This window comes from Gopherus flavomarginatus, chromosome 22 (assembly GCF_025201925.1).
Source record: "Gopherus flavomarginatus isolate rGopFla2 chromosome 22, rGopFla2.mat.asm, whole genome shotgun sequence".
Lineage (NCBI taxonomy): Eukaryota > Metazoa > Chordata > Testudines > Testudinidae > Gopherus > Gopherus flavomarginatus.
Genome location: NC_066638.1, coordinates 13,063,233 through 13,076,120, shown reverse-complemented (window position 1 = coordinate 13,076,120; position 12,888 = coordinate 13,063,233). Strand labels below are relative to the sequence as shown.

Here is a 12,888-nt window from a genome sequence, read left to right as displayed (position 1 = left end):
CTTGTTCCCTTTGACTTTGTTCAATTACTGAGCAGTTGAATCCCCAGCACACCAAGGAAGTCTGTTGCCATGGAGTGTCTGAAACGCCAGCTCTGGAACACCTCCTGTCGTCTGTGACCTCATGCAACCCGCTGTCAAGGCAACCAACATGGGGGAGGTCTTTAAAACAGGGGCCGCCTCCTTCCGAATGGTCCCATGGGGCAGAAGCATTTTTCCCCTCGCTATTTGTGAAACCCCGGGGGGAATGGGTTTCGGAGCCACCACTCGGCAGAGCTCCTGTTTTTGAAGAGGTATCACTTGTGACAACATCTGTACGTGGGAAGCTGAAGTAAATCCAGGCCTTGCAATGCTGGGTCACAGCACTGCTCCATATGCTCCGAAATCCTGCCTCTGGCAGCAACCTATAGCTGATGATGCAGAGGAAGGCAAAAGAAAGCAGCCCCTCTGGGAGTCAAGAGACCTGGTGGGGGGCTGTCTATTCCCAGCTCTGCCACTGACTCACTGCATAGCCTTGGTCATGTCACTCAACTTCTTAGTGCTCCTGTTTATCCGATCTGTGAAAGAATGAGCTGCATAATCAGAGATGGGCCACAGCAGAAGGACGGTGCTACCAAAGAGTACAGTTCATGATTTCTCAACAGGCACAGTACACAGTGTTGTCATCGGTCACACAATCAGGCAGCCCATTCTGAAACACAGCCACCTGGGCCATTCCAAAATACAGCCATCCAGATTTTCTCCTGCTTTAAAATGGGGTTAGCCATCAGGGCAAATATCTTGATGAATGTGTAAGCAAATGTTATAAAACCAGCAGTCTACTTAAAACCAAGCACAGGAGAATGAAGGGAGCTTCTCCAACGTATCCAGCCTGAAAGTCAGAGAAATGGGCACATCGCCTCTGGGCAAGGGAGTCGCCCACCCTCCTTTTTACACCTTTGATGCCTGGGCAGCTGACCTTCCTTCCGCAAGCTAGACTGAAAGGACTGGAGAGTGTCCGCACTTGCATCTTCATGGCCAACCCTCCCATCGTCAAGTCAATCATGGCGCAGTGACACCCTGATGCCTGCGCTGTGTCTGAGATCTCCTCCCAGCGCTGTGTCAGACACAAGGCCTACCTTCCTCTCCACTAGGCTGCAGGAGCTTTGGGGATCCAAGTCGGGGTCAGGATCAGGCCCATCCGTGATCTGGAGGCTTGCCAACACTTCTGTGAGTCACCCATTTCTAAGGAGCGATGCTCGACACAGACTGTGCTTCCCATTATAGGGAGTTCGCTGATCCACCCTGCCTCTGTATCAAGTGTCATGCGGGCAGCTGCAGGGTGCTGTTCTTTCTAACGCACTGACGATCAATGCTCCTGGGTCTGGATCAGCACTGTCCATTTGCTGTGCTTTAAGGTTCAGACCTACCCAGTGCACCCTGCCAGCTTTTAACAAGTCTGATTAGAGTGCAGGCTTCATTAGCAAGCCCTCTCACGGCACATGTTTGTTCACTAGGTCAGCTGAGCTACCAGTCAGGCAAGCCAGCTCCCTGCATTTGATCTCAGATCAAGGAGACAGAGAGGTCAGGGCCGGGGAACTGTTTGCTGACAAAGTCTGGCCCTCTGCCAGGCGAGATGGAGGAAATCCCAGCCTGGATGCTGGTGCTGCCCTGGAACAAATTCAGGCTGGTCCTCTGCCCCTGCCATCCTGGCAATTGTGCCCCAGTCTCCGAGGGACGGGAGTCACGCTAGGAGTCTCACGCTCCTTCAGTGACAACCCAGCCAACCCTCACGAAAGGCTCGCCGTGAAGGAACAACAGAGCAGAGCCAATGCCGCAGGATGCTGTTGCTCAAAAGTCAATTAGCGGCAGATCTGTGGCAGCTGAAGGCAGCTGCCCTTTGAAGTTCTGCGACCACATGCAGCCAATGGCTTCTGGACTTGCCCCGCCACTGATTCCCACCCGGAGGGCGCTGTGCAGCCTGGAGCTTGAGAAGGCAATGGCCTCGGGAAGCATCTGCTGAAGCAGCCTGTCCGTCGCAATGATCTTAAGGGACCCTTTCGGGTTGCCAACTTTGTAATATATAAAAACCAGACACTCCAGGGGTCCTGCCCCTGCCCCGCCTTGTCCCCCTCTGACCTCACCTCTGTCGCACACCTTCCTCCAGGCCTCACCTCTGCCCTGCCTCTTCCCCTGAAGCCCCTCCATTCGCTCCTCTTTTCCCTTCCCCCTGTCGCTCGCTGCTTTTCCTCTCGCCCTCCCCGCCCTCCACCCCACATGGGTTGGGAGGGACTCACCTGTGGAGCGGCCACCCGACGCAGGTAGGAGGCGGCCCCAGATGAGTAGGGGCTGACGCGGGTGATGATTCAGCACCTCCCTGCCTCTCCCGCCCGCAGTAACCAGACACTGGGTGTCCAGTCAGTAGATCTGACCGGACATCGTCATCAGGTCCCCTTTTCGAAAACCGGCCAGCTGGCCACCCCTGTGATGGAACATGTTTCCACAGGGCTGGAGTCCAGGTCAGCTAGAAGCCGCCACTTGAGCAAGGATGGGCTTGTGCTTAAAGCACCACTCTGCAACTCAGGTGCTCTGGACTAGCTCTGCCACCGACTTCCTGCATCTGAATCTACGCAAGTCACTTGCAGTGGGGCGTGGGGAAGGGGGGGAGAGGTCCTCACTGGCTGGGATGATGGGGCTACACAAGCACCATCGAGCAAGTGTTCATTGTTATTCGCTGTGCACCTCATTTTGTTGGGGCTGGAAAGATTGCGAGACTTTTCTGGGGCTCCTTCTCGCTGCGTCCCCAACAGAAAGAATGTGGAAGCAGGAAGGTCTCACAGGACGAAAACACCCAAATGTTGCCAGACCTCAGAAAAGCTCCCAGCTCCCTTGGGATTCTTGTTAGCCCATCTCCCCCCACCCACTAGTATGGTCCCATCTCTCAGCCTGCCAGCTCTGTGGGACGGGGATACTCATTTGGTGTGTGCCTAGCACAGTGGGGCCACGAGCTAGCTGAAGCCCCTCTGTGCTTCCTTTGTCCCCCGCCCAGCCCAGAAAGCTGCCCCAGCGCTTTGCTCACACACGGTCCTCCCCTGCCTTTTAACCCACTCGGCCCCTCCGCGACTGCTCTATCAACCTGCCTCTACGAAACGGCTGCTCTGGAGCTGAGTTATGGCGGGTGCGAAACCTCATTGTTCTGGGCTGTTATTAATCCTCCTGCTGCCAGCGAGCGCTGACTGTTGCTTTACCCAGTTGCTGAAGCAACAATCATTTGTCAGTTTACGGCGGCCCCTGTTAGTGTATTAAACAGTAAATCCAGACTGCAGAGCCGGCTCCTGTGCCAGGAGGGTTTTCTCTGGGGCGCTTCGATTTCCCTTCAGCCTGGGTTGGTGGTTAATACCTGTGTGACTGCAAACTGATTAACGCCATAACAAGAGCGGTAAAGACTTTACCACAGGAAACAGTCAAGGACATAGGGCCCTTTGCCACAACTTCTCAGCTTTAATGAACACAGGAAGGTTAAGAGGCTTGCCTGAGGTCACTTAGGGAGTCAGTGGCAGAGCTGGGAAACAAACCCAGGAATCCTGAAGGCACCATCCCCAGCTCTAACTACTAGACCCCACTCCCTTCTTAGAGTTGGCAATGAAACCCAGGAGTCCTGCTCTTCCATTTCCTCCTGTAATCACTGGACCACATCCCTGTTCCTAGGCTGTGTGAGAAATAAAAAGCAGGGCCCTATCCTGCCCCTCCACCCCCCACATGGAAACTCATTGCAGTATAAGAGGGGCCTTTTCCAGTTGAGCTTATGCCGCTTTGGAAGTGGTTTAAACTTACCAGAATAAGACTGGCCACATGGGGAGTTATGCTGGTATAACTACAGTGGTTTAACTACCCTGGTATAATTCTACCAGTGTAGACAAGCCCCAATATATCAATATACGAGCAGGACGGGGGCAGTTCAGGGCCGCTGGATGACTAGGAAAAGCACAAAGTCCTGGGAAACATCCCCTCCATATCCCTGACCAGGACTTTGGAACAACCAAAGAGATCGTCACTAGTCCAAAAAATATTGTGCCCTGGTTTTACACCACACCCAATGGATACCCAGGCAAATCCTTGTCAATCAAGGACCAGCCAATAGCCTGGAGCCTCCTGTGTTAAGGAGGGTGCCTACCTGCGCATTTGGTCCTGCTTATGAGGGGCGGCCCCGGCTTGCCAGTCCCTCCGTCCCCCGGCCGCGTGAGCAGCACGCTGATCTCGTACTCCGTGTCGGGATCCAGGTGCCACAGCTTGTAGGTCTGCATGTTGACGGCGTGGATCTCCGACCAGGGCCCCGAGGTCATGCGGTACTCGATCTCCTTGCGCACAATGGGGCCGTCGCCGATGATGGAGTTGGTGTTGAGCTGGACGATCAGGTAGGTGGAGCCTGCTCGGAGCAGCTGGGGGGGAGCAATGGGCGTGGGGGGCTCTGGAGAAAGATAAAAGGGGTGAATGGAACGTTCCCCTTCTGCTTCACTGGTGTTTGTACCCTGGAGAGCCATCATCTTTCCATCAACAACACCGCACAACTTGTGGTTTGAAGTGGTGTCCTAGGACTCAGGAAACCCAGGTGCAGTTCCCTGATCTACCACCAACCCCTTGTGTGTCCTAGACACAACCTCGCTGTGCCTCAGTGCTCCATTTGTAACAAGGGGATAACAATCATTTCTCCCACCTTCAGTCTGTCTCATCTATTCACACTGGAAGCTCTTTGGACCAAGAAGCACCTACTGCCGTGTGTGTCCCCAAGCACAACGGGGAGCTGATCTCTAGCGCTGCCGGAACACAAAGAGGGACTAAATTAACATTCAGACTTTCTTCTTTACCATTTAGCTCACAGGACCCTGGCATAATAAGGATGCTGGCTCCAATTTGATTCTAAGAGCAGCCGCTCTGCCTTCACTCCGGATTCACTCTGTTGTAAACAAGAGCAGAACCTGGCTCATTGCTAGGTTGCAAATTTCTCCTTGTTGGCAAGTTTACTCTGTCATCGTCTTTGGTGTGTGGCAGCAGCGTGAGATCAGGGGATTTATACTGCTGGAACCGAGAGCACGATTCGGTCCTGAACATAGCAAAACTCTTTAGAATTCATACCTACAAATAAAGCAGTCACGAATGCATAAGCGCGTGTGTGCGCACACACACACACACGCTCCTCCGAGGTTTAACAGCACAGGCAGCAGCAAGGTCTCATGTGACCAGAACTTCATTGTGGGTTTTTTGTTTGGTTGGTTTTTTTTTGTTTGTTTTTTGTTTGTTTGTTTTTTTACAGAATATGCTTCCAAGCAGTTGCCACGGTGCTGTGAAATTCTGTCATCAATAATTTATACTTCGCCACAACCGTCAAAATAAACGAACACGGTACATTTGGAGGATGCATTTTTTGCCTCCTTTTTAATTGTCTGCATTTGCTGACTCGCAAAAGCCAGTCAGTGAGAATTAGTGAGGTCCCACTGTGCTAAGCAAAAAACTCCTTCCTCCCACTGGATATTGAGAGATGGCACAATTAGTCTGTGGAACTATTGCTACTACATAGCATTGAGGAAGGATTTTAAAAGGGACTGGACCTGTATCCAGATACCAAGGCAATCCGTTATAATAATTAGGGGTCTATCAAATTCACGGACATGAAAATTGCATCATGGACCGTGAAATATGGTCTCCCCATTAAATATGGTCTCCCGCCACCCAGCTCTGAAGGCAGAGCGGAGAACGGCATGGTATTGCCACCCTTACTTCTGTGCTGCTGCTGGTGGCAGCGCTGCCTTCAGAGCTGGGCACCCAGACAGCAGCTGCTGCTCTCCCACCACCAGCTTCAGGCAACACCAGCAGCAGCGGAGAAGTAAGGATGGCAATACCACAAGCCCCTTACAATAAAATCACACGTTTTTCACAGGTTGGTCACAGCATACATAACATCCACTAAATTTGCTATGTATGCCATGATCTACCCGCAAAAAAGGTGTGATTTCTCTGCGATTTAAGAAGACCCATAATCATAATACAAATTTAACAAATAACTAAGAGTTCGTGCTTAAGGGCATAAGCTAACCTCTACTACTAAAGGTTAGGGGAAAAAACCTCAGGAAGCAAGTTATCTCACAATGGCCTCACAACTGCAGGGTTTCTTGTACCTTCCTCTAAAGCAGCTGCTGCTGGCCACTGTCAGAGACAGGACACTGGGCTAGATGGACATTGAGCCCAATCCAATCTGACAGTTCTTATGTTCCTAAGTCCTTACATCCCCCTTGCTTTGTGTTGAGCTAATCGCACATGCCATAATACACAAGGCCGCACAGTACTGGAGTGCACTGCTGAACAGCTGCAGCGCTCCACCCCAGAGGCAGACGCATGTCAGTGGTAGGGAGAAGAGATGCATATAACGTGTTCCAGTGCCCAGTCAAATCAAGAAAAGGCTCCTATTGACTTCACTGGGTTCATACAACTCCAGCAGGTTAGGATCCTTCAGGATGAAGCACTACCTCAACCTCCTGGGAAGTTGTCAGCAAGACACCTCAGATCTGGTTTCAGAAGTGCCAAGTCCCACTGATTGCCCCTGGATTTGCAGGTGCTCAGTGCCTCGGAAAAGCAGGCCTTGAGCCATGGGAAATAGAAGGGCCCAGGGTCAGTTGCCACTTCTGAGAATGTTGGCTCGAGTTTGTGCCAAGCAGCCTGGGGCGGGATGAATCCCAGAGAGAAGCAGGCAGGCCACGTTCACACTGCGAACAGGGCACGGTAACTCCCACAGGTTAGCTAACACCACGTCAGACATGATTGTGCCCTGCATGTAGACAAGGACAGTAACGTGATAGCCATGGTTAACCCTGGCCGGAGAGCAGAGCGGAGGGTTCACCGTAACCACCTAATACCTTTAAAATGTGACTTGGCCTCTCATGTTTAGCATCACGTTAGTTAACGGCCTGAGTTCACATGACAGCTTTGTAACACGCTTTGAGATCCTCCGCTCCAGGCCCCTCCTCGAGTGTAAGCGCGCGTCACCCTCACCTTTCACAATCAGTTCGGCAAAGTTGGAAACGCCGGAGCCCCGCACGGATTGGCTGACGCAGCGGTAAAGATCCTGCTCCCCCTTGGAGACCTGGTCCAGCTGGAAGGTAGCCAGGAACCTTCTATGGCTGATGTGCTTCACTGAGGCAGCTAGGGCAACAGCTCCATTCTGCCTCTGCCGGCCAGAGAGAGGGGAAGTTGGGGGGATCCCCAGGCAGCTCATGCTGCCCAGCCCTCCTGTGCTTGCTCCCCATCGCTGCCCAGGCAGGAGGGGTGATCCCCTCTGGGTCTGACAGAGCATCCTGTTTCTCCCCACTGGGTTCTCCCTGAAAGCCTCGCCCACTGAGCCATCCAGAGCCCTCTCAGGGCTGCTCCCTACACAGCCACGGGGGTCTCTGGGGAGCAGCTTGGGACATCGCTCTGGGTGGGAGCGCGCTGCTCCCCCCTCCGCCCCCCAAAGGAACGGCTGGGAACAGCACTGCAGGAGTGCAGGGGGAGGGGCGTGGTTATGGGCCTGGGGCTATAACAGCCCATATCTCCCACTCCTACCTGGGGCTCCAGTCCTGGTCACAAAGGACGCTTTGCCTGGGAGAGGGCAGCAGGCTGGGCCTCTGAGGGAGGGCTGGTTACAGGCGGGGGGGATTGCCCTCATCTGTAGTTTTTGATCTTCTGATGGTACGCCCATGGCAAATAGGGGGAGGGCCCCCCACCCCATCCCTCACTGTTCACTTCCTTCCCCCTCCCTGGTCTCCAGAGTGGACCGTGCAGCCCTGCCCCTAGAGTGCTGAGCCAGTCACAGCCCCCATGCGGCAGTGAGGCAGGGAACGAGCCGACTGCATCTCAGGGAGTTCCAGGGGGTGCAATGGAGCCAGCGAAAAGCTCTATGCTGGCAGACCAGACTCCCCTACACCCCACCACCCCTCAGTTACCTGCATGAGGAACCTCTCCGCCTCCAATGCCTTCCCGGCTGCCACGCACTGGAAGGTGGCATTCTGCCCGGCGTTGACCTCCACGTCGCCCAGGCGGGAGAAATGAGGTGCTTTGGCTGCCAGAACAGAGGGGTAAATAGTCACACAGGGATCCAGGCACTTGGGCTACTCTGCAGCTACCTGCCAGTCCCTTCCCTCTCCCCGGCGAGCTCCCCAACGCATTCACAACACAAGGTGCAGGCTCCCAGAAGCACAAAGCCACGCCAGGCTCTGCGTCTGCAGCTGGAATGTGGCTACAGAGCGTGCCGCTTTCCTGCTCCAGGTTCATGGCTTTACCAGAAGCTGGACCATTTAATAATCAATATCCATTAGCTAAGGGCCTGAATCAAAGAACCCAATATTCAGATCCAAACTCTGTGGCTCCCTCCTCCACCATTTGGATAGGTTAGGAGTAATCAATGCTCATGCTTCAGGACTTCATTTCTTTTGGGGGCAGGAAGGAATTTTCTCCCATAGCTGCAATGTGGCCCAAACAGCCAAGTGCTTTGTGGGAGGGACAGATGACCATCAGACACAGACTGCTGGACTCAATGGAGTGAGGTCTGCAGCCTGGATATACAAATCCTCACTGCTGATATTCTATGGTGCAACCACTCCAGGGTATACAAACCACAGCCAAAAGAGCTGTAGGGAAGGCAGCATAAGCATGAAAACTTAAGACATGGAGGAGATTGCTGTGATATCATAAGCTTAGCTGCAAGTCGGGAGCCAGTACAGTCCGGTAGCCTTGAAATCCCACCTGCCATACAGGGGTTTTCCATTAGATGGCACTGATTTCCTGCAGAGCCCTCCTTTCCTGCAGGGACGGCGCCAGGGCTGGGGGAAGCAGGGGGTGAACCCCCAACCGACACTGGAACTGTCTGGCTTTGCAGGGCCACCATTTAGCGAGGCGGCCCAGGTGCACATTCCGCTCCATTGCCTCATCCTGTCTGCCCAGGTGTTAGCTCCCTTCCCCAGCGGGCAGACCCTGTTAACTTGTCCCTTTCTCCCCACTGGAGCTGTCCCTTTTAAAGGGGACATGGAGGCCTGGCAATTGGCCTGCGTTCTCCCAGGGGGAGCAGAGCTGGGGTTTCTGTCCTGTCGATGTACAGACTCATCAGGGGGAGATTCAGCCATCCCCTGCAGTGTCAAGAGTCCCAGAGCTGCCAGCTCCTGAGCTCAAAGCCTGGTGACTCCATAGTGAGATAAATATCTTAGCCTTGCTGGGCATCCACCCAGCACCCTGCCCATCATGCACGGGGCTCATTGTGACCAAGCAGCCCTGCCAGGCACCATTCACGAGGCAGCTCTCCCACCTGGCGCTGCCCAGCGCTAGCCACTAGCCAGTGGTTCCCAGTCCCTGAGGGTTCCTGCTTTTCTGGCTAGGAGGAGGCTGCTCACGCTCCTTGCTGGTGAAAGATGCCCCCCTCACAACCCTGAGCCCCATGTCCCTTCCCCCGCAGCAGCTGCTCCTGGAGCATCCCCCTTTGGCCCTGCTCCGACAGTGGGTCGTTAATGCTCGCTGGGCGGCAGCCAGTTCCCAGAGTCCTGCCAAATGGCTCATTAGCGGGACACATCACTGGCAGTGTGAGGGCTCCGATGACAGGATGACTGTCAGGAAGGGGGCCGGAGTCAGGGTGCTGCGATACTCACAGCACGGATAATTCAAGAGCAGGATGTCGTCCAAGCCGAGGTATCCTCTGCGCTCGCCAGAGATCACCGCCTCGAACAGGACCTGGGGGCAACCAGACATACGCCTGTCACCGAGATGATCCGCTGCCCCCGGCCATAGGCACGGTCACACTCGCAGGGGAAGGGCCTAGAGATGAGCAGAGTTGAGCTCAAGCCCAAGGGGGAGGCAGCATTTTAACCATGGGGCTGGTCTCATCTTAACAACAGGCTGATCCAAATCCCTGCAGCCGACTGCCCCAAACTCTGCCTGGGACTAGGGCTCTGGAGCCAGATTTGAATTCTGCAGCCTGGGTCCATGTCTTGGCTTGGATCAAACTGTTACCAAAAGGAAACTAGATGTTTGTTCGTTTTAACAGTTCTTCACGTTGGCGCTGCCCCACCCCCCGGCCTCCCGGGCACTTGGGAAACCGAGGAGCCAAAATACAGAGGGGGGCTCAATCTCCTGGTACACCCAGCCTGGCTGGCAGCCAGACATGCCACCCGCTGAGCACAGAGCGCTCCCACGAGACCCCCCCTTCATGGCACTAAGCAGCTTAGACAGACACCACATCAGTGCTTCTCAAGACTGGACCTCTGGAGCTTGCGGGAAGGACAGGAAAGGGGCACACTTCTCTGGCTAGGCAGCAGCACCACTTGGGGGCAGGACTGGAATGGCACATGGTTGCAAGCTGGGAGTGAGGGGCATTGGCAGACCTAGGCAGAGGGGTGGGGGGCCCAGGGCTGGAATAGCCAGGGGGGCTGTGGGTTGGGATTGAGGGGTACCGGCACAATGTGGGGCCCAAGGTTGGAATAGCCAGGGGGGCTGTGGGTTGGGATTGAGGGGTATCGGCACAATGTGGGGCTCAGGGCTGGAATAGCCAGGGGGGCTGTGAGTTGGATTGAGGGGTACCAGCGCAATGGGGGGGCCCAGGGCTGGAATAGCCAGGGGAGTTGTGGGTTGGGATTGAGAAGTACTGGTATGATGGGGATGGGGGCAGGGCTGGAATAGCCAGGTGGGCTGTGGATTGGGATTGTGGGGTACTGGTGCAATGGGGGGCAGGGCTCAGGGCTGGAATAGCCAGGGGGGCTTTGGGTTGGGATTGAGGGGTACCAGCACAATGGGGGGCCCAGGGCTGGAATAGCCAGGGGGGCTCTGGGTTAGGATTGAGGGGTACTGGTGTGATGAGGGGGCCCAGGGCTGGAATAACAAGTGGGGTTGTGGGTCATCAAGATGCAGCTGCGTGTGTTCTTCAGGAGCAGGGCCCTGGGCACTGCCATGGGCTTATGATCAGGCCTTGCAATAGCAAGGGGCATTGCCTGAGTGCGGTGTCCCTTGGCGCCCGGCCAGAGGGCTGTCTGGCAGTGAGTTCAAAGGCCTCTCTCTCCTCTATGGCCTGTTCAGCTCAGTTACTGTCCCAAATCACCCTGTGGTCTCTGCAAGACCATCTCCCAGCCTCCCGTCATGAGAGATGCTTGCCACTCACCTGGTACTCGTTGGGCCAAAACATGCTGACCGCCAGCTCAGCCTGATGCCACTGCCGCCCATGGGAGCCGGACACGTTCCACACCAGGCTGCCCAGCGGGCCCCCGTTCACCTTCACGTAGACGTTGAGGGAGCCGGGGCTGTGGCCATCCCGGCTGTACATGAAGTAGCTGAACTGGAGGCAGTGGGTGTCATTCTCGCTCAGCGTCTGGAAGAAGAGGTGAGCTTTCTGCCCCGGCGCATGCTGGGAGGAGTTGACCATCAGATAGGAACCTGCGAGGCGGAGGCAAGAGAATGAGGAGGGTTTACCGGCTCAGCGGCACCCAGTCGCCCGGGGATCTGTGCACATCAGACTCCCTGCCCACATCTGCCGTAGTCTAGCCCCCAGCCATTGCGTGCCTGCCACCTGCTGAATTCCCGACCCTCTCTCTGGGACCGCTCCGTCCATACCGGGACTCCCAGCTGCATGAATCCTGCCATGCCAGCCAGCAATGCTCCAATCCACTGCCTCTGCCCACCTTGGGAGCCAAACTTGTTACCGCCAAGCACTGGGTGCAATGCTACAGCATGGCCTGGGCCACTGACCTGGGCACTTCAGCTCTTCGTTTCTTCTTTCATTCTCCCCCCTTACCCCTGGTGCAGCTGGCCAGATCCCAGCACCCTCTCTTTCCTCCTTCAAAGCCACTTCTGCCAGTGGCTCGTTCTCCTCTCCATTCTTGTCTCCACTCCCTCCTAGGCCCAAAGGGCTCTCCCGTGTCCTGTCTTTGTTTGGCATGGCTCTCTTGTGTATGCAGTCAGGGAGCGTGCTTGCAGCTCCAGCTCACGTTTCCAAGATAACGTTCATCTAGCTAGCTCGGGTCCTGAAAGAGTGACGAGCTGGCTATGCAACGTGCAAGGCAATGGTGAACTGGACCCTGAACCCAGCTCCTCCCGCTCCCAGGCAGAGGGGCTGAAGGATGAGCTATGCAGTGCAGGTAAATGCTATTTCTGCGATTGATGTGTCTCCTTTGGCTCAACGGGCTCCTCCTGGCAAATCATTGCTACGAGCTCTGACTTCTCCCTGGCTTCACAAGCAGATGGCTGGCCCAGGAAAGCTGCTCAGACAGTGACTGATATTTCGATGAGTTATTAGCTGGGGCAAAGAACCTATTAAATTTGCTCCTTGTTCCCCTCCCCAGCCTCAACGTCACCCCATGGCCGCGCAGCCTGCCAGGAGAGATTACAGCCAACGGAAGAAGACTGACCCTCCCATGTGAGGGAGAGGATTAAGGGAAGTGCCCGGTGACTGCTGTTGCTTTAGCTCCCTAGAGACATCTCTCTGCAGCGGTCAGTCCCTCTCACCGCGCACTCACAGAAGTTATTAAGTTTGCTGCCTGCAAAGAGACACGGAGCCCTCATCAGCCTGCTAGGTTAGCTGCCGACCCACACTTCGCTAGAATAGCACTGAGATGGTTTTGTAGTAAAACAAGAATAAATGTATTAACAACAGAGGTTTACATGATTTCAAGTCAGAGTAAAAGAGGCAAAGTTACAACCAAACCAAACACGCTTTCTAGCATCTAAAACTAAACTTCAGAAAGTTACAATCATTGTCTAAGCAGGTTTCTCATCTATAGTCAGTTCTCAGTTCCCCCGGGGCTGAGGGATCCACCTTTCTCAGGTGTCAAGAGCTCTGGCCTCTTGTGTCCCTCAGGTGATGGATGCCCAAATTGCTTTCTGTTTCTGCTTCTATTTCCCAAAGGCTAT

At 54.8% G+C, this 12,888-nt stretch overlaps 1 protein-coding gene across 3 annotated transcripts in view; it reads right to left on the bottom strand.

Moving 5' to 3' along the window:
- The window catches only part of PTPRU (protein tyrosine phosphatase receptor type U), a 704,694-nt gene that overhangs the window by 602,465 nt on the left and 89,341 nt on the right, over window positions 1-12,888 (bottom strand). For all 3 annotated transcript variants that reach the window (XM_050932286.1, XM_050932285.1, XM_050932288.1), the window contains exons 4-8: window positions 11,144-11,415; window positions 9,642-9,723; window positions 7,950-8,065; window positions 7,021-7,195; window positions 4,151-4,444 (exon numbers count right to left, since the gene is read on the bottom strand). In XM_050932286.1, coding sequence (XP_050788243.1) covers window positions 4,151-4,444; window positions 7,021-7,195; window positions 7,950-8,065; window positions 9,642-9,723; window positions 11,144-11,415 — 939 coding nt within the window. The remainder of the gene's footprint in view (window positions 1-4,150; window positions 4,445-7,020; window positions 7,196-7,949; window positions 8,066-9,641; window positions 9,724-11,143; window positions 11,416-12,888) is intronic.